Raw genomic sequence first — 21,991 nt, 5'->3', positions numbered from 1 at the left:
CCAACTTCCTTATCCATCCCAGATAAGAGCTCCCCTCTCTTACCCTAATAAGAAGCCACATTCGCTTGTGGCTCTGAGAAAGTGAGTGCTAGAGTTTAAAGAGCTTTGAGGTTGGAAACATGTTTTGGGCAGAAAAGTAGAACCAGACAAACTTATATTCTCCATACCATTGCCTTATACGCCCCTGTCTTCCAGAGCTCTATGAAATGGGGCCAAACACCTGTTAATGATGCACTGAGCTAAGGTATTTAAATTTAAAGTCTATCAGACTGATGAAGTTAGTTCTCAGGAATTAATGTTTATATCTTACCCACCCCACCTTCCCCCTGCAACAAAGACTTCTATGTATGTCTCCAAGGTAAGCTACTAAAAAAAAATACTGGGTTCTTTGGGAAAAACTGCCAGATTGCTACCCATTCCCATACTTCTATATATATATGTATCTTGCACAGGCACTTAAACTACATCTCCTGAAAAAGGAGTGCTTCCAAGATAAGAGTATTATCTTCAAATCCCAGTCTTCTCTCTTAGTAAACATGAGCTGGTGACTCTTCACCTTTCATTTTAGTACTGGTGCACTAGCAGGGAAAATAGATCTAAGTGACCAGAGATAGATTTTGCTTTACCTTCAATCCAAATTCATTTAACCTTGATTGATGAAACTATTTGGGCATGTATTTATTTGCAGGTGACTAACTTTGATTATTCATGCAGCCAAGTTTCAGAAGGTGAATTTGGAATTCAAGGTATACGTGGTTAACTTAGTTTTTCTAATCTTGTTCAGAGTGTTTGATTTCTATCTTTATCCTACCAAGAAGAACAGGATTTCTAAATTCAAATAATCATGGGTGCAAAGCAGTAAATATAAATGAGTAAAGCAGACTGGAAGTAAACACTTTTTATTTTTCAATTTTCAATGGAAGCTTGAGTACAAGAGCTATCCCACTTTTATTCTTAATCTCTCTCTGAAATACACAAGCATAAAATTGACAATTTGGTTTTGGTGTCAAGAAGAACATAGAAGGGGCAGCCCGGGTGACTCAGCTGTTTAGCGCCACCTTCAGCCCAGGGCGTGATCCTGTGGACCCAGGATCGAGTCCCACGTCAGGCTCCCTGCGTGGAGCCTGCTTCTCCCTCTGCCTCTCTCTCTCTCTCTCTGTCTCTCATGATTAAATACATAAAATCTTTTTTTTTTAAAAAAAGAAGAAGAACATAGAAGGTAGAAGAGACTATGATAAGCCAGAAAGTAAATATGCCATCTCAAGGAAGCAACTACTTCTTGACAGTAGCCAATTTTTTTATCATATGGAAACTTTTCCTTTAAGATAAAGGCCAGAAGCCCAGATATTTTCAGAAATCACCTAGTTTTAAAAATACTGATAACTGTTTAAACACACCATGTAGGCAAAAAATAACATCTGCAGGGCAGTTTCACCTCTAGATAATGGTTTATAATCTCTAACAAAGACCAAACTTTTAGCTTACTGTGGGTTTTTTTGTTTCCCATTTTTTTTCACTTGGGTGAAATTCATGCCACATAAAACTAACCATGTTGAAATGAACAATTCGGTGGCATTTAGTACATTCGCAATATTTTGCAGCCACCTTCTTATCTAGTTGCCAAACATTTTCATTACTCCCAAAATAAAACCCATTATCTCTTAAATAATTATTCCATTTGCTCCTCTCCCTGCTTTTGGCAGCCACCAATCTGCTTTCTGTATCCATAGATTTACCTAATCTGGGTATTTCATATAGATGGAATCATATAATATGTTACCTTTTGTGTCTGGCTGCTTTTACTTAACATAATATTTTCCAGATTAATCCACGTTGTAACATGTATCAGCACTTCATTTCTTTTAATAATAATAGTCCACTGTATTTATATATCACAACTTATTTATCCATTCATCCACTGATGGACATTTAGGTTATTTCTACCTTTTAACTATTGGAAATTGTGCTGCTATGAATATTCATGCACAAATATTTGTTCGAATGTCTGTTTTCCATTCTTTGGGAGTTTATACCTAAGAGTGGACTTGCTGGATCATGTAGCAATTCCATTTTTAACTTTTTGAGGAACTGCCAAACTGTTTCCAAAGCAGCTGAATCTTACTCTTATTCCATACTTATTACTTATTTTCCCATAATCATTATTTATTAATAATAATAACTATTTCATACTTATTATTATTTTCCCTTTTTAAAAATTACAGACGGGGATCCCTGGGTGGCGCAGCGGTTTGGCGCCTGCCTTTGGCCCAGGGCGCGATCCTGGAGACCCGGGATCGAATCCCACATCGGGCTCCCGGTGCATGGAGCCTGCTTCTCCCTCTGCCTGTGTCTCTGCCTCTCTCTCTCTCTGTGACTATCATAAATAAATAAAAATTTAAAAAAAAAAATTTAAAAATTACAGACATCCCAGTGAATATGAAGTGGTTTTGTATTGTGGTTTTGATTTGCATTTCATTAATGATTAAAATTGTTGGACATCTTTCCTGTGCTTCTTTGGCCATTTGTATATTTTCTTTAGAGAAATATCCAAGTTCTTTGCCACTTCCTATATTGGATTGTTTGTCTTTTTGTTGTTGAGTTGTAAGAGTTCTTTGTATAATCTGAATACTAGACTCTTATCAGATATATGATTTGTAAGTATTTTCTCCCATTTTGTAGGTTGTCTTTTCACTTTTTATTTTCTGGAAGCCTGTATTTTCCAAATTTTATGAGTAGTGTCCTTTGATAAACAAAACTCTTTAATTTTGATGAAGTCTAGAGTATCTCTTTTTTCTTTGTTGTATTGTTGTTGTATCCTATCTAGGAATCCATGGCCACATTAAGAAAATGAAGATTTACTCTTAATTTTTCTTCTAAGAAGTCGTATGGTTTTGGCTCTTATATTTAGGTTAGTAGTTCATTCTGACTTAATTTTTGTCTAGAGTGTGAGATAAGGGTAAGGGCCCAACTTCATTCTTTTGCATGTGGATATCCGATTCTTCTGGCACCATTTGTTGAAGAGACTTTGCCCATTTGAATGATCATGGCACTATTGTTGAAAACCAGTTGGCCATTGATGTACGGATTTATTTCTGGACTCTCAATCCTGTTCTGTTGGTCTGTAGATCTATCTTTGTGCCAGTACCAACCACACTCTCTTCATTACTGTGATTTTGTAGTAAGTTTTGAAATTGGGAAGGGTGAGTCCTCCAACATTTTTATTATTCATTATTGCTTTGGCTATTCAGGGTTCCTTGCAATTCTTACATGAATTTGAGAATTGACCTTCTCAATTCTTCTACCAAGAAAAGGCTGTTGGAATTTTAATAGGAATTATATTGAATCCGTAGATTGCTTTGCATTGTATTGTTACTTTCACAGTATTAAATCTTCCAGTTCTTGAACATGGATGTCTTTCCATTTATTTAGTTTTTCTTTATTTATTTCAGCATTGTTTTATTTTTTTTTAAAGATTTTATTTATTTATTCATGAGAGACAGAGAGAGGAGAGAGAGAGAGAGAGAGAGAGAGAGAGGCAGAGACACAGGCAGAGGGAGAAGCAGGCTCCATGCAGGGAACCTGACGTGGGACTCGATCCCAGGTCTCCAGGATCACGCCCTGGGCTGAAGGCAGCACTAAACCGCTGAGCCACCCGGGCTACCCTCAGCATTGTTTTAGAGTTTGCAGTGCACAAGTCTTTTATCTCCTTAAATTTATTCCTAGGTATTTTATTCTTTTGGATGCTATTATAAATATAATTGTTTTCTTAATTTCCAATTACAGTTGTTCATTACTGTTATATAGAAATCAGCTGATTTTTTGTTCATCTTGTACCTTGCAACTTTGCTAAGTTTTCTTACTAGTTCTAGTAGTTGTTTGTGGATTCTTTGGGATTTCTATATATGTAAGATTGTCCTTTGATTTGGATGCCACTTATGTCTTTTCTTGTTTCATTGCTCTGGCTAGAACTTCCACTACAGTGTTAGGTAGCACTGATGAAAATGGGCATACTTCTCTTGTTCTCTATCTCAGAGGGCAAGCTTTCAGTCTTTCGCCACTGAGTATGATATTAGCTGTGGCTTCTCATTAATGCCCTTTATAAAGTCGAGGAAGTTTCCTTCTATTCCTAGATTTCTGAGTATTTTATCATGAGTGAGTGTTCAGTTGCTTTTTCTTCATTAATTGAGATGATTGTGTGTTTGGGGGTTGCCCTCATTTATTAATGTGGTGTGTTCCATTCCTTTCATTCCTAGGATAAGTTCTACTTTATCATGGTGTATCACCCTTTTATTTTCTTAAGATTTTATTTACTTAGTAGAGAGGGCATACACACACGGGGATGTGGGGGGAGAGGCAAAGGGGGCGGGAGAGGAAGAGGGAAAAAATCCCAAGTAGAATCCGCACTGAACACAGCCTGTCTCACTATCCTGAGATCACAACTGAAGACAAACCAAGAGTAGGACACTCAACTGACTGAGCCACCCAGGTGCCCTTGTATCATCCTTTTAATACGCTATTAGATTCAGTTTGCTAGTATTTTATTAAGAATTTTTCACTATAGGGACACCTGGGTGGCTCTGGGATGCCTGGGTGGGTCAGCAGTTGAGCATCTGCTTTCAGCTCAGGGCGTGATCCCAGGGTCCTGGGATCGAATCCCACTTTGGGCTCCCTGCAAGGAGCCTGCTTCTCCCTCTACCTATGTCTTTGCTTCTCTCTCAGTCTCTCATGAATAAATAAATAAAATCTTTTTTAAAAAAAGAATTTTTCACTATATTCATAAGAGACATTGGTCTGTAATTTTCTTTTTTTGTGATGTCTTTGTTTGGTTTTGGTATCAATGTAATGCTGGCTTCATAGAACAAGTTAGGAAGTGTTACTACTTTTAAATGTTTGGTAGAATTCACCAGTGAAGCTGTCTGGTTCTGGACTTTTTGGGGGGATTTTAATTACTGTTTCAATTTCTTTTTTTTTTTTTCTTTTTTTCTTTTTTTTTTCTGTTTCAATTTCTTTAGATATTACAGGTCTGTTGAGATTTTCCATTTCTTCTTGAATCAGTTTTGGTAATTTGTGTGTTCATAGGAATTTGCCCATTACACCTACATTATTTAATTTGTTGGTAATTCCTCAGTGTACTCTCTTTTAATCCTTTTTATTTCTATAAGATTGGTAGTAACGTCCCCACTTCTATTTATGATTTTTATGATTTTTGTCTCCTTTCTCTTTTTTTTTTTTTTCTTAGTCTTTCCAACTAAAGGTTTCTCAATTTTGTTGATCTTTTCAAAGAATCAACTTTTGGTTTCATTAATTCTGTTGTTTTTGTGTTCTCCATTTCATTTACACTGTAACTTTTATTATTTTCTTTCTTCTTCTAGCTTTGGGCTTAGTTCTTTTTCTAGTTCCTTAAGGTTTTTCTAATTGTTTAAGGTTTAAAATGAGGTTATTGGTCTGAGAGCTTTCTTATTTTTTAATATAAACTGTTAGAGTTATAAGTTTCCTCCTGAGCACTACTTTCACTGCATCACATCAGTTTGGATATATTGAGTTTTCATTTTCATTCTTCTCAAAGTATTTTCCAATTTCTCTGGCTATTTCTTCTTTGACCCATTGGTTGTTTTAGGAGTGTGTTATTTAGTTTCCACATATTTTTAGGTTTGATAATTTTCCTTTATCATTGATTTCTAGCTTGTTGATGTTGTAGTCAGAGAAGGTACTTTCTTTTTTTTTTTTTTTTAATTGTTTTTTTTTTAATTTTATTATTTATTTATAATAGTCATACAGAGAGAGAGAGAGAGAGGCAGAGACACAGGCAGAGGGAGAAGCAGGCTCCATGCACCGGGAGCCTGACGTGGGATTCGATCCCGGGTCTCCAGGATCGCGCCCTGGGCCAAAGGCAGGCGCCAAACCGCTGCGCCACCCAGGGATCCCGAGAAGATACTTTCTGTCTTTTAAATTTTATTAAGATTTGTTTGTGGCCTAAAACATTGTCTGTCCTGGAGAATGTTTCATGTGTACTTGAAGAGAATGTGTACTCTGTATTACACATTACATTGTTGAATTAACTGGCCTTTGTACATCTGTTAGATCTAGTTGATTTATAGTGTTTTTTAAGTCCTCTGTTTCCTTACTGACTTTCTTTTTTAAAGATTTTATTTATTCATTCATGAAAGACACAGAGAGGCAGAGACACACGCAGAGGGAGAAGCAGGCTCCATGCCGGGAGCCGGATATGGGACTTGATCCCGGGTCTCCAGGATCACACCCTGGGCCAAAGGCAGGCGCTAAACTGCTAAGCCACCCGGGGATCCCTGACTTTATTTTTAAAAAGATTTTATTTAATTTATTGAAAAAAAGTAGGAGCTCTCAGTTGGGGGCAGGGGGCAAAGGAAGAGGGAGAAACAGACTCCCCACTGAGTGGAGAGCCCAATGCTGGGCTCAGTCCCAGGACTTTGAGATCATGACCTGAGTGGAAGTCAGATGCATAACCGACTGAGACACCCATGTACCCCTCCTTACTGATCTTTTATACATGTTCTTTCCATTCTTTAAAAGCAAAGTATTAAAGTCTCCAATTATTATTATAGAACTTTTATTTCTTCATTCAGTTCTGTCAATATTTGCTTCATATATTTGAGACTGTTTTTTGGTGCATATATATTTAAAATTGTCATATCTGCTTCATGACTTGACCCTTTTATTAATGTATAATGACTTTCCTTGTCTCCTGTAACAATTTTTGACTTAAAGCGGATTTTGTTTTATATTAGCATAGCCATCCCTGTACTCTTTTGGTTACTATTTGCATGGAATATCTTTTTTCATTCTTTGACTTTCAGCCTTTTTGTATATTTGGCTCTAAGATGAGTCTATTCGAGAAGGCATGTATATCGGATCATGGTTATTTGGTTTTTGTTTTTTTATCCATTCTGCCACTCTCTGTCTATTAATTAGTAGGTTTAACCCAGTTACATTTAAAGTGATTGCTGATGTGACACCTCGGGGGCTCAGTGTTGAGTGTCTGCCTTTGGCTCAGGTCGTGATCCCAGAGTCCCAGGATTGAGTCCCACATCGGACTTCCCACAGGGAGCCTGCTTCTTCTGCCTCTGTCTCTGCCTCTCTCTGTGTGTTTCTCATGAATAAATAAATAAAGTCTTTAAAAAGAATAAAATAAAGTGATTGCTGATAAGAAAGGACACCATTTTGCTGTTTGTTTTCTACCTGGCTTATGTCTTATGTCTTCTTTGTTCTTCAGTTCCTCTGCCTTCTCTTATGTTTGGTTTTTCTTTCTAGTGCACACTTTTGATGCCCTCATTGCCTTTTCTGTGTATATTTTAGCTATTTTCTTAGTGGTTACCATGGGGATTATAGTTAACATTCATAAATTTTTAACAATTAAGTTGATACCACCTCAACTTTAATAGTATACAAAAACTCTGTTCCTATATAGCTCTGCCCCCCCTTTATGTTATTGTCACAAATTACATCTTTATACATTGTAATGCCCACTAATATAGATTTATAATTATTATTCTATGCATTTCTCTTCTAAATCTCATAGGAAAAAAAAGAGAAGTTCCAAATCAGAGATAAAATAATACCGGGTTCTATTTTTATCTGTATAGTTTCCTTTACTGTAATTCTTATTTCTTTGCTTTAAGTTACCGTCTAGTGTCTTTTCACTTCAGCCTAAAGAACTCCCTTCAGGATTTCCTTTATGTCAGATCTACTAGTAGTTAACTTTCTTAGCTTTTTGCAGGATATAGCATTCTTGGTTGATAGTGATTTTCTTTTAGCACTTTAAATATGCAGTCCCACTGTCTCTGGTTTCTGATTTTGAGGAAAAGTTCGCTGCTAACGATTTTGAGGACCTCTTCTATGTGATGCCCACATATATGTGGGCTCATATATGATCACTTATGTCTTACTGCTCTCAAGATTTTCTCTTTGCCTTTGGCTTTCAGCGGTATGACTACAAAGTGTCTCACTGTGGATCTTTTATTTATTTGTTTTTAATTTCTTTTTTACGGCAACACAGATTTTATTTTTAAAATTTTATTATTTTTAATTTTGTTAACATACAGCGTTATATTAGTTTTAGGAGTACAATATAATGATTCAACAGTTCCGTACATCATCTGGTGCTCATCACAACAAGTGCACTCCTTAATCCCCTTCATTTATTTAACTTATCTGCCACCCTCTGTCCTCTGGTAACCATAAATTTGTTCTCTATAATTAAGAATTTATTTCTTCATTTCTCTCTCTCTCTCCTTTGTTCATTTGTTTTATTTTTTTAATTCCACATATGAATGAAATCCTATGTTATTTGTCTTTCTCTGACTTATTTCATGTAGCATTTTATTCTCTAGTTCCATCCATATCATTGAAAATGCCAAGATTCTTTTTATGGCTGAATAATATTCCATTGTATACACACACACACACACACACACACACACATACCACACTCCTTTATCCATTCATCCAACATAGGGATGCATGTTAGTTACCCTTTGAATTCATGTCTTTGTGTTATTTAGATAAACACACAGCAGTGAGATTGCTGGATCATAGGGTAGTTCTGTTTTTAACTTTCTGAGAAACTTCTATACTATTTTCTAGAGTGGCCATACCAGTTTGCATTCCCACCAATAGCGCAAGAAGTTTCCTTTTTCTCCACTTCCTCGTCAACTGTTGTTGTCTCTTGTGTTTTTTATTTTAGCCATTCTAAGAGGTGTAAGGTGTATCCTATTGTAGTTTTGATTTGTAGGTGATGATGAACATCTTTTCATGTGTCTGTTGGCCATCTAGATGTCTTCTTTGGTGAAATGTCTGTTCATATCTTCTGCCCACTTTTATTTTTTTATTTTTATTTTTTTTTAATTTTTTTTTTATTTATGATAGTCACAGAGAGAGAGAGAGAGAGAGAGAGGCAGAGACACAGGCAGAGGGAGAAGCAGGCTCCATGCACCAGGAGCCCGATGTGGGATTCGATCCCGGGTCTCCAGGATCGCGCCCTGGGCCAAAGGCAGGCGCCAAACCGCTGCGCCACCCAGGGATCCCTTCTGCCCACTTTTAAATTGGATTATTTGTTTTTTGGATGTTGAGTTTTATAAGTTCTTTATATATTTTGGATACTAACCCTTTATCGGATATGTCATTTGCAAATAGTGAAATTTTTACTTTTTCCTACCAATTTGAATGACACTTATTTCTTTTTCTTGTCTGATTGCTGTGGCTAGGACTTCCAATACTATGTTGAATAAAAGTGGTGAGAGTAGACATCTTTATCTTGTTCCTGATTATCTTGAAAAAGCTCTCATTTTTTCCCCCATTGAGGGTGATGTTAGCTGTGGGTTTTTCATATACAGCCTTTATTATGTTGAGGTATGTTCCCTCTAAGCCTACTTTGTTGAGGGTTTTTATCGTGAATGGATGTTGTTGTACTTTGTCAAATGCTTTTTCTGAGCATATTCTAAAAAAAAAAAAAAAGCTTTTTCTGCGTATATTGAAATGATCATATGGTTCTTATCCTTTCTTTTATTGATGCGATGTATCACGTTGATTGATTTGTGAATATTGACCCACCCTTGCAACCCAGGAATAAGTCCCACTTGGTCATGGTGGGGAATTATTTTTTTAAAGATTTTATTTCTTTATTTGATAGGGAGCACAAGTAGGTGGAGCGGAAGGCAGAGAGAGAGGGAGAAGCAGGCTCTGTGCTGAGCAGAGTCCAGTGAGGGTCTTGATCCCAGGACGCTGGGATTACAGATTCAGCCAAAGGCAGATGCTCAACCAGCTGAGCCACGTAGGCACCCCATGAATGATTTTTTTAATGTATTGTTGAAATTGGTTTGCTAGTATATTGTGGAGGATTTTTACATCCATGTTCGTCATGGATAGTGGCCTGTAGTTCTTTTTAAGTGATGTCTTTATTCAGTTTTGGTATCGGGATAATGTGGATGTCATAGAATGAATCTGGAAGTTTTCCTTCCTTTTCTACTTTTTGGAATAGAGAAGAAGAGTTATTAAATCTTCTTTAAATGTTTGATAGAATTTGCCTGTGAAGTCATCTGGTCCTAGACTTTTGCTTATTGGGAGTTTTTTCATTACTGATTCGGTTTCTTTGCTGATTATTGGTCTGTTCAAACTTTCTGTTTCTTCCTGTTTCAATTTTGGTAGTTAATATAGTTTCTAGGAATTTATTTACTTCACATATAGTTTTTCATAATATTATCTTTAATTGTTTGTATTTCTGTGGTTTTGGTGGTTATTTCTCCTATTTCATTTGTGATTTCATTTACTTGGGTCCTTTATGTTTTTTTCTTGATAAGTCTGGCTAAGGGTTTATCAGTTTTACTGATTTTTTTCAAAGAACCAGCTCCTGGTATCATTGATCTATTCTAATTGGTTTTTTTTTAGTTTCTATATCATTTATATCTGCTATGATCTTTATTATTTCTTTCCTTCTGCTGGTGTTAGGTTTTGTTTACTGTTCTTTTTCTAGCTCCTTTAGGTGTAAGCTTAGGTTTTTTTATTTGAGTTTTTTCTTACTCTTTGAGGTAGACCTGTATTGCTATATACTTCCCTCTTAGAACTGCTTTTGCTGCATCCCAAAGGTTTTGGACTGTTAACATTTTCATTTTAATATGTTTCTATGTACGTTTTCATTTCTTCCTTTATTTCCTGGTTGACTCATTCTTTGTTTAGTTGCATGTTATTTAACCTCCCAGGATTCTGTGGTCTTTCCAGATTGTGGTTGACTTCTAGTTTCATAGTGTTGTAGTCAGAAAATATGCATGGTAGAACTACAGTCTTGAATTTGTAGAGGCTTGTTTTGTGGGCTCATATATGATCTATTCTGGAGAATGTTTTGTGTGCACTTGAAAAAAATGTGTGTTCTTCTGTTTTAGGATGAAATGTTCTGAATATGTCTGTTAAAATCCATCTGTTCCAGTGTGTTATTCAAATCCACTGTTTCCTTGTTGATTTTCTGCTTGGATGATCTGTCCATCAATGTTAAGTGGGGTATTAAAGTTCCCTACTGCTACTGTATTGTATGGATTTTATCAGTTAGTTCCTTTATGTTTGTTATAAACCTGTGGTATTTGAGTGCTCCTATGTTGGGTACATAAAAAATTACAGTTGTCCTGTCCTTGTTAGATTGTCCCCTTCATTATTATAGAGTGTCCTTCTTTGTCTCTTGTTACAGCTTTGTTTTAAAGTCTTTTATCTGACTCCTGGGTGGCTTGGTCAGTTAAACATCTGATTCTTGGTTTTGGGTAAGGTCATGATCTCAGGGTTGTGAGATTGAGCCCTACATTGGGTTCTGTGCTGAGCGTGGAGCCTGCTTAAGATTCTCGCTCTCCCACTCCTTCTGCCCCTCCCCTCACTCAATGCACCCAGTCTCTCTCTCTGTCATTCAAATAAGTAAAGAATCTTTAAAGTCTTTCATCTGATGTAAGTATTGCTACTCTGGCTTTCTTTGACATCCATTTCTTTTGCATGATAGATGTTTCCTCATCCCCTCATTTTCAATCTGGTGGTATCTTTAGTTCTAAAATGAGTCTCTAGGGGATCCCTGGGTGGCGCAGTGGTTTGGCGCCTGCCTTTGGCCCAGGGCGCGATCCTGGAGACCCGGGATCGAATCCCATATCAGGCTCCCGGTGCATGGAGCCTGCTTCTCCCTCTGCCTATGTCTCTGCCTCTCTCTCTCTCTCTGTGACTATCATAAATAAATAAAAATTAAAAAAAAAATAAAAATAAAATAAAATGAGTCTCTAAAAAAAATTAAAAAAAAATAAAATAAAATGAAATGAGTCTCTGGTAGGCAGCATATAGATGGGTCCTTTTTTTTTATCCACTTTGTCACCCTGTGTCTTTTGATTGGAGGATTTTGTCCATTTATAAAGTAATTATTAATAGATTACATTAATTGTCCATTTATTCCTTGTTTAGTGGTTGTTTCTGAGAATTGTCTCTGATGCCCTCTTGTCTTTCTTTCATGTTCTGCTGATTTCTTTTAGTGATATATTTGGATTTCTTTCTCTTTATTCTTAGCATATTAGTGGTTTTTGATACATGGTTACCATTAGGTTTGCATACGACATCTTCTGCATATAGCAGTCTATATATTAGGTTGACAGGCATTTAAGTTTGAACCCATTTTTTTCTTTTCTCCCCATGTTTTAGTTATATGTTATTATATTTTATATCCTTTTTTATGAGTTCCTTGACTGACTTCTTTTACAGAAATACTGTTCCTGTTTTTGCATTTCTTACCTCTATACTGTCACTTTTTACCTCTCCTTTCCACTCAGAGTCCCCTTTAATACTTCTTGCAGGGCTGGTTTAGTGATTGTGAACTCTTTCTTTTAGTTTTTGTTTGTCTGGGAAACTCTTTATCTTCCTTCTACTCTGAATGGTAATCTTGCAGGATAGAGTATTCTTGGCTGCAGATTTTTCCCATTCAGCACTTTGAATATATCATGCCACTCTCCCCTGGCTTGCAAAGTTTCTGTTGAAAATCTCCGGCTAGCTTTATGGGTTTTCCTGTGTAAGTTACTGACTCCTTTTTGTCTTGCTGCTTTTAATTTTTTTTCATTGTCACTGTATCTTGCCAATTTAAATATGTCTTAGTGTGAATCTGCTTTTGTTATTTTGATGGGAGTTCTCTGTGCCTCGGAAACATTCCATCCCCAGATTAGGGATGTTTTCAAATATTTTTTCTTCAAATAAATTTTCTGCCTCCTTTTCTCTCTTTTTCTGGGACCCCTATAATACAAATGTATTATATTTGATGGAGTCACTGAGTTCCCTAGGTGTATTCTCATTTTGCATAATTCTTTTTTCTCTCTTTTGTTGAGCTTGATTACTTTCCATTACTCTATGTTATAGGTCACTGATTTGTTCCCCTGCTTCTTCCATCCCGCTATTCATTACATCAAACCTGTTTCTCATTTCATTTAGTGAACCGTTTGTCTCTGCTATGTTGTTCCTTATCTCTATGTTAAGGGTCTCATTCATATCTTCCATTCTTTTCTCCCGTCCAGTGTGTATCCTTGTGATCGTTGCTTTAAATTCTCTCTCAGGCATATTACTTACATCTGTTTTGCTTAGATCTCTGGCTGTGGCCTTGTCTTATTCCTTCATTTGGGATGGGTAAATGCCTGTCTCCTCATTTTGTCCGTTCCTGTGTGTTAAGAAAGTCAGTTCTGCCTTCTGTTCTTGAAAGTCATGACTTTATGAAGAAGAGGTTCTAGAATGCCCTGCAGTGCAGTATCACCTGTTTCCCAGAACCTGGCACTTCAGAAGAGTATCCTATGTGTTGCTTATGCCCTGCTGTTGAGTCTGAAGTCACTTTTCTTTTCAGTGCAGTCATCTGCCCTGTCTCTCTAGGCTGTGCTTGCTCCCTAAGGTGTCAGTGGGATCCAGGCAGGCTAGTTCTGAGGGGTTGTGCCCACTGGGGAACTTGTGAGGGTGATGATGGTGGTAGTGCAATTTTCACTGGGCCACTAGTTCTGTGATGTATCTCCCAAAGTGCTGCAGGGCCTGCATGCTGGGGTGGCCAGTGGAGTGAGGCTGGGTGTGGGTGGGCCTGGTGCATGACTGCAGAGCATGCTGCACACAGTGGCTGGGTGGGGCATGTACACTAACAAAATCTGTCTCTAGCCTAGGGCCAAGGCTAGCAGGCTTGCAGTGGGCCAGTCACCTGGAGAACTTTTGGGGTATTGTGCCTTGCTAGCTGATCAGGTAGCATCTGTGTAGCACTGCCTCCTGTAGCTTTGGGGGGTGGTGGTGGAGAGGTAGAAAGGGCACACCTGCCAACTCCTTTGTTTTTGGAGAAGTCCGCTAACATCTTCCACATTCAGTATGAACAGATCTGTCTCCCGTTTGTCCCCTGTATTGTGCAAATTGCTATTTTTATGTTGCCTCTTGGCTCAGGCTTCTGTCTCTTTAAGGGTGTTGACTTAGCTTTCACTCACCCTTCTGGCTTTCTCAGTGCTAAACCAGCCAATTTCTAAAGCTCCAGACCCCAAGTCCCACTGGTTTAAAAAACTTAGGGAATTCAGTCCCGCTTTTGAATCCAAACATTGTGGGGATCAGTCTTCCCACATGTGAGCTCCCTGATGCGAGGGCCCATTTCCCTGCCATCTCCACATGCCATCTCCCTCCCTCCTGCAGGCAGCCTACTTCCACCCTTCTGAACCTCCTAACCTTTCAGATCCAGCTGCTTCTGTTTATTTAGTTGTGGACTCTGTTCTTCCAGTCTTCAGATTGTTCTCCAGTTTATTGACTTGGATGTGGTTGGTATCTAGTTGTAAATGTAGGGACAGAGAGAGCTCAGGGTCCTTCTACTCTACCATCGTTCCCCAGACTGCAAATCTCTTTTAGGTTATTCTGTATGGATGTCACTGAGTTTCTTGGATGTGTAGATTCTTATCTTTCATCAAATTGGGACATTTTGAGCTGTTATTCCTTCAAGTATTATTTATGCTGCTTTCTCTGTCTCTTCTCTCCCCCTGGGAGCCCATAACACATATGTTGATAACGTCCCACAGGTCCCATAGGCTCTGTTCATTTTTCTTCATGTTTTTCCTTTCTGTTCCTCAAACTGGATAATTTCCATTGTCATGTCTTGAAGTTCACTAATTCTTTTGTCTGAACCCATCTAGTGAATTTTTCATTTCAGCTTTTGTATGTATCAGCTCCAGAGTTTCTATTTAGTTCCTTTCACTACTGTATTGATAGTCTCTTTTTGGTGAGAAATTGTTCTCCTGGGTTCCTTCACTTCTTTGTCCATGGTGTCCATTAGCTTTTTGAGCATATTTAAGACATTTAGTCTTTCTCTAGAGAGTCCAACATCTGGGTTTCATGAAGGCCAGTTTCTCTTGATTTCTTTTTTCCTACAAATGGGCCATACTTTCCAGTTTCTTTGCATGCCTTCCAATTTTTTGTTAAACTGTTCATTTTGAAATTACAATGTGATAACTCTGGAAATTAAATTATCCTCCCACCCCAGAGTTTGCTGTTATTGATTGTTGAGGTCTCTTTAATTGTTGAGGTCTCTTTAGTGCCTTTTCCAAACTGTTTTTGCAAAAAGTGTATTTCTTGTCACGTATAGTCTCTGAAATCTCTGTTCTGTTGTCTCAGATCAGCTAGTAACCAACAGATTTCCTTAAACAACTGGAGCCAAAAAGACCAAATAATAATAACTAGAGCCAAAAAGACCAAATAATAATAACTAAATTACAAAAGAAAGAAAGAAAAGGAAAAAACACCTTTCCCAATCTTTGTAGATTGGCTCTGAGCAGGGGTACTTCTTAATGGTAAGCCAGGCCATCTATAACTCTGCCTTAGCCTTCACCTGTTTCTTGGACAGATCTCAAAGAGCAGCCAGAAGTGTAAGCCTAGAGTTCTCTCACATCTCTCCTGAGCGTACATCTAGCCCTGGGAACGTGCAGTACGCTCTCGATTCCCTGGTATATGTGACATCCCTCCAAAGAATCTTCCTCAACCTCCTCCTTTCTGGGGTTTGGATCTATCTCCTGTATACTCCATCTACCATCCTATGTACTAGATGACTATGGGTAACATATGTCTTCAGATGCTTTTATCAGAGGCCACCGCAAAAGCCACTTTCTAAGGTGGGCAAAACAAAAGTCAGCCTCTGACCAAAATGGGTCAAAATACACAACCACAAGTTGTTGAGAACAAGGTTCACGTTGCTTCCCTTGGCACCAACAAGCCACACTAGGAACACAAGTTGCCATCCCCAAAGCCTCTGCCCAAGCTATGGAATAGAGGTTTGTAGGTAGGTAAGGAAAATGCTTTCTTAGTGAAAATTTAGCAGCCTCTTTCTTCAGTAAGTATCCCCCTGGTTGCTGTAAGGTTTTTATTAGATTCCAGAATTCTGAAAAATTGATTCTGTTTTTGCCAGCTTAATGATTGCTTCAGTGGAAGGACTAATTCTTAGAGCTCCCTGTTCTGCCATTTCTCACTCCTCAACCCTAATGTTTTTAGTTTAAGCAGCTTAAAACAACAAATATTACTATCCTATATAGCTTGCTAGGGTCAGGAATCAGCTTGCATCCTAACTGGGTGCTTCTGGCTCAGGGTCCCCCCACAAGTTTGCATTCAAACAAGTTGGCCAGGGCTGTAGTCATCTCAAGGCTCAACTGGGACTGATTAACTCACTTCCAAACTCAAGTCACATAGTTGTTGGAAGACCTCACTTCACACTGGCTGCTGGCACAGGAGATTCAGTTCCTCACCACATGGACCTCTGCATAGTACTGATCACACAATGGCTTGGTTTCCCCAGAGCAACAGCTCCATGAGAGAAAGACCTCTCTCCAGTGTTTTAATTGTTTTATTTGGGGGGGGGGGGCTGCTTTTGGTGCTCTTTTTCCAACTCTGAGACAATTGTACTCTTCTTGAGTGAGAGAGAAATTTTGAACCGAGTAATTTCTTAGTAGAGAGGAGTTGGTTTGCCTTTCCCCAGAGACGTCATACATGTGTCACTCAGTCATAGAGATGGAACCAAGAGACCTCAAGGAACTTCATATAGCCTAGGAGTGGAGCAGCAACCCTTCCAGTTGACCTCTTATCTCTCCCTCTCTCAGACTCCTGCCCTTCCTCACTCAGAAAGCCGTGAAAATAAGCTTTCTGGACATCCAGGGCCTTAAAGATGACACTAGAAACTACTTTCCCATTGTGTCCCCTTGTAGGTGTGTTTGGTGGTTTGTTTTATGGAGAAGTGTGTCCTTTTTGGTTAAAAAACCATATGTGTGTGAGAGGTGAAGTGAATGCTTATTCTAGAAGGCATTGCAGTAGGCACAGAGGACTGCAAATGTGTGTAGAACAATGTGTACTCTCAAGTAGCTTATCGTATAGAGGAAGAAATAGGACAAGGCATTGGTGAAAAATAGATTACCAGGCAGCATTTGTGTCCCAGAACAGTGGCTGCCATAGTACTGATAAGGCAGATGCTGACATAAGGCAGGAGGAAAATATGGAAGTGGCTAGGAAAGAAAGTGAAAGATCTTTATGATTGTATTTGTTTTTCAGATCTGGTAGCATATTTCACAACATGATAATTTTTGAGAACTTGTGATGTCCTGCTTATAGAACCGAAGCTTCCTTCATCAATAATCAGACAGTTTCATTCTCCTTTATTTAATTGCTTGCTGCCATACAGAAAGACAATTAGCATCCACATTTTTTTTAATTTGAAAAAGTAAATTAGGTTCATGTTCACAATTTTATATCCACTGTTCTAATATCATTTCAGTATTTACAGAGGGCTTCATAAAATGAATTACCCATTGGGTCATAATAAGAATAGTAATGCAAGCTCAATTTGCTAGCTGCCATTTGTGCTTAGAGATGATAATGCTATGGGTGTTCTTTTGTTTGAATGGATGCATCTGGAAGACAAGGTTGGGGGTAATCAGAGTGTCAGCCTCTTGCAAGATGACCTTTCCTGGACAAATGCATCTCTCTCTAATGAATGATACAGGCAGGTGTTAAATATCCCAGGTGAGGGTAGTTCTGCATCTTCTCTTAGGTTATGAATGGAATTAGAAATAGAAGAAAGTGTATGTCCAGTTTTTTGTTTACATTATTCAGATCTTAAGCATGCTTGCTGTGGACTGGAGTTTAACCCAAATGTAACAAGAGTGAGTTTGCTTCTGGAAAACTGACCCTATATCCTAAAATACAGTGAAATCAGAGCAACCTATAGTCATTTTTATACATAGGAATTAAACTGTGGACTTTTCTTTTTGTATAATTTCGACTTGTAGTTATAAATTCACATCTACTCTAGTTTTACAGTTATTTCAACTGGGGCCTTACATTTTATTTTTCCCCTTCCAAATTGTAATCCATATTACCTCCTTTATTAATGTTTCCAGTTTGAGTATGTTTTTTTTTCTTCCTTGTTGGCTACAGTTAAACTGTGTTTTCATTTTTTTTAATAAAAAGTGAATTCTGAATTTTCGTTTAATTTTCCTTCCCTAGACAATTAAATCCCACACAGAAACAGATGAGAAACAAACAGAGAGCCGTACCATCACTCCACCTGCTGCACCCAAACCAAAACGGGAGGAGAACCCTCAGGTAGGCTTAGACCTCCAAAGGAATGGCTCAGCCTACGAGATGTGACTTATTCTTATAAATCGGGGGGAGAGGGAATACTTAACTCTGAATTTCTTGATTTTCCTTTTCTTGTGCTTCGTCACTATTCAATAATATATTGCCAAGTCAGTTTGGCCTAAGGCAGATTAAGAGTGTGACTTGGAGTATTCATGAGCTGGCATATAGGCATTTCATGAAATGTTACAAATTTGAAATGTAAGATTAATGATCATTTTCCCAGATATCCCATTACATTCCACATGATAATTATGTTTTGTTTGTTTCAGCCAACATTTCTAAGAGGTCCATCCTGTTGACTCAGCTAAGGGCTATTTATGTTATAGATTATTGTTATTATATGTGCATTTTTGTTACTACCATTGCATTGCACCAGATTCCCAAATGAATCATTAGCCCAAAAGTTGTTCATTGAAGCATAAAAGTAGGGATGAAAATAGTAACATCTATACTACAACTTAGGATAGAATTACAAACTTATGAAGCAAACAGGACTGGTACAAATACAGAATGTGAATTTGTGTGTCCCCTTAGACGAGAATTTTTTAGTTTGGCTTTCGCATAAGCAGCTCTAAAAGAAAAATGTGGACAGGTAGGTAATATGATGATGAAGATCTGAAAGTTGGATTTTATTAGACCAGCAATTTGTTTCTTTCTGCCTTCAGTGCATTCTTTTTAATGAAACCATGTCAAATAGTGGCATGAAGCCATCAAAACTTCATGTCATTTTTTTTTTAAAGCAGTGACTTGTTAAGTTAAACCAGCTCATGTTTTTCTTTTTCTTTTTTCTTTTTTTTTAAATTTATTCATGAGAGACACAGAGAGGCAGAGTAGGCAGAAGGAGAAGCAGGCTCCATGTAGTCCATGTAGGGAGCCCGATGTGGGACTCGATCCCAGGACTCTGGGATCACTCCCTGAGCCAAAGTCAGATGCTCAACCACTGAGCCACCCAGGTATCCCTAGCCCATGTTTTTCCAAAACAAATACAAATTATAATTCTTTCTGATATGAAATGGATTCATTTTAATTTATCTTCAAAGAAGGGACCAAAACTTGAACCAGAAAGAGGTACCAGTATTGCAGATCGCTGAGGAACTAATGAAGTCATCCACAAAATTACCAGAGGAAACCAAAGGATATCTTATATTGGTGGCCCAGTGTGGACAAGCAAGTACTGCTACCTGTATGGTGGTGTATATTTCACCTTCTAATTGGGCAAAATCACTGCCATAAAGAAAATAAATTAGTTTTTGGTACATATGTGATGCATAGATGAGGCAAAAGTTCTTGACAACTCTTTATTCTCCTTATCACTAAAAGTCTATTCCAGAGAAGAGGAAATTTTTTTTTTCATTTAATAATTGTTTTGTGAGCTCAGTCTAGACTGGCAAAGATGTGTTGGATGTAACTGGCCAAGAAGAGTACTGTCACTTGATTAAAAGAAAGTGCATCTGAATGTCAGTCCACACACTGCTTTATAAACAGAAAAGATTTAGTAGACAGCCTTCTAATCTTGATTAAGTTGTGGAGAATAGGGGATCCCTGGGTGGCTCAGCGGTTTAGCGCCTGCCTTTGGCCCAGGGCACGATCCTGGAGTCCCGGGATCGAGTCCTGCATCAGGCTCCTGGCATGGAGCCTGTTTCTCCCTCTGCCTGTGTTTCTGCCTCTCTCTCTCTCTCTCTCTCTCTCTGTCTATCATGAATAAATAAAATCTTTAAAAAAAAAGTTGTGAAGAATAGTGAAAGTAGGAATATAATTAATTGGCAGTCACAAAATATATGCCATTTCAATGTGCAGTATGGCAGCAAGTCTAAGAGTAAGAGTGCCTTTTCTTACTAAAGTACCCTGGCTGTCAGGAGGATGGGCTCCTACCTAAGTTTTTGAAATAAGAAATAAAGTAAAAACATTTATTCAGAACTTTGAGGATACCAGAAAAGGACACTTCTGTGTTCTCAAGTGGCTTGTTCAGGGACTGTTTCTTTCCAAAACACTCAGTTTCTTAAATAGTTTGACCCTATCACTTCAGGCCAAAATATCATAGTATTGGGGACACCTGGGTGGGTCAGCAGTTGAGCATCTGCCTTTGGCTCAGGGCATGATCCCCGAGTCCTGGGATCAAGTCCCACATCGGGCTTCCTGCATGGAGCCTGCTTCTCCCTCTGCCTGTGTCTCTGCCTCCCTCTCTCTCTGTGTCTCTCATGAGAAATAAATAAGTCTTTAAAAAAATATATCATAGTAAAAAAAAAAATATATATATATATATCATAGTATTGAATGTTGAGGGTAAGCTGTCAAGATTTTTTTTTTTCCTGTCAGGATTTTTAAAGACCAGACGGTGATATAAACAATTCTGCAAGAATACATCTGCTAATAATTGATGACGTTCCTTATTATCAGAGAAATTGATGATCCATTATTTGGCATATTTAGCAACCACATGCAAATGAGAACATACTTTCTAGACCACATGCAACCACAGAGCAAAACAGGAATCAGTTTGTTCCTGTCTCCAACTTTAAGCATCTAATGTTCGAACTTTGGGGTTCAATATTCTAATCAGTTTAACTTATGATGGAGCCCTGAGAGTGGTCTCCAAAGAGAGATTGCTCCATAATTTTTAGGCCCATGTTTGATTTAAAAATCATAGAATTAAACAGAACTATCTGCTGTTATTCTTTTTTTTTTTTTTTTTTTTGGTATCATTATTTAATCTATTACAAATTTGTCAAATTCTTCTTGAATGCCATTCACATTTCTACATTTTGTCCATGGTACCATGAGACTGTCCAATGTCTTACTGAAATCATTGAAATTAAGATACTTTATTTCTAGTCCCTACCACAGTGCCAGACATAGTCTGGCACACTGCAGGTACTCAGGTGAGACTTATAATAAAAGATATATCATAGCATTTCAGGACCACTAAGTGTATTCTGAAACATTTTATGCATTCTCTGCTTCTATGTTCTTGCCTCTAAAAAGGGGTGCCTGGATGGCTCAGATGGTTAAGGCATCTATTTTCAGCCCAGGTCATGATCCCAGGGTCCTGCTGTTATTCTTAAAACTCACTTAGTTCTGAGTTAGCATTGTCCAGTCATTGGTAGTAAAAATGTAAGAAATCATGACCCGTTATGACAAATGAAAAACTTAGAATTTGAAGCTTGTTGTATGGGAGGCTCTTTGCAACCCTCTGCATGTTTTTTGAGTGTGAAATTCTTTTTCCTGTAAGAGGATTTTTCTGGGGGGGGGGGGGGGAACCTAGGCCACTCAAAGATGCTGATTTCTTTCACTGAGAAAGTAGAAGATACAGGCCCCAGTCCTTCTCTTTTAATCTCTGTAAGTCCAGAAAGCCTCCAGAGTGGCTCTGGAAGATGTCTCTTCTTTGGTCAGCTGAAGCTGACCTTCAAGCGACCAGCCTGTTGGATTTGCTTTGCCAGGGAGTCTAACTAGGATCATCCCGTTGGCTTTGTGAGAACACAAACTGAAGTACATTCTTGTTTCTCTGGCACAGAAACTTGCCTTCATGGTGTCTCTAGGATTGGTAACACATGACCATCTAGAAGGTAAGAGAAGATATTCATGGTGCTACCTTGCTTCTGGCCCAGAGTTTTGTTCTTGAAAATGGTGTTGAACTTATTGCTAGACTGTAGAACGCTGGAATGCCCATAGAACACCAGAAAGCCAGCTAGTATGGACTTTCTTTCCTTTGGACTCAAACTTGCCTTTCCTCTGTTTAACATTCATCTCCTCCCCTTCCTGTTGTCATCCACACTGCTGTCCAGGGGAGACTCCCCAGTTGCCTGGACTAAACTGATTTCCATTCACTTTAGAGGAA

At 38.2% G+C, this 21,991-nt stretch overlaps 1 protein-coding gene across 50 annotated transcripts in view; it reads left to right on the top strand.

Moving 5' to 3' along the window:
* Positions 1–21,991, top strand: part of PHF21A (PHD finger protein 21A) — a 195,695-nt gene that overhangs the window by 155,698 nt on the left and 18,006 nt on the right. For all 50 annotated transcript variants that reach the window (XM_072758855.1, XM_072758870.1, XM_072758844.1 and 47 more), the window contains 2 exons: positions 18,022–18,120; positions 21,668–21,719. In XM_072758855.1, coding sequence (XP_072614956.1) covers positions 18,022–18,120; positions 21,668–21,719 — 151 coding nt within the window. The remainder of the gene's footprint in view (positions 1–18,021; positions 18,121–21,667; positions 21,720–21,991) is intronic.

The sequence above is a fragment of the Vulpes vulpes genome, chromosome 5 (genome assembly GCF_048418805.1).
Source record: "Vulpes vulpes isolate BD-2025 chromosome 5, VulVul3, whole genome shotgun sequence".
Taxonomy (NCBI): Eukaryota; Metazoa; Chordata; class Mammalia; order Carnivora; family Canidae; genus Vulpes; species Vulpes vulpes.
This window is presented reverse-complemented; position numbering and strand designations above follow the sequence as displayed.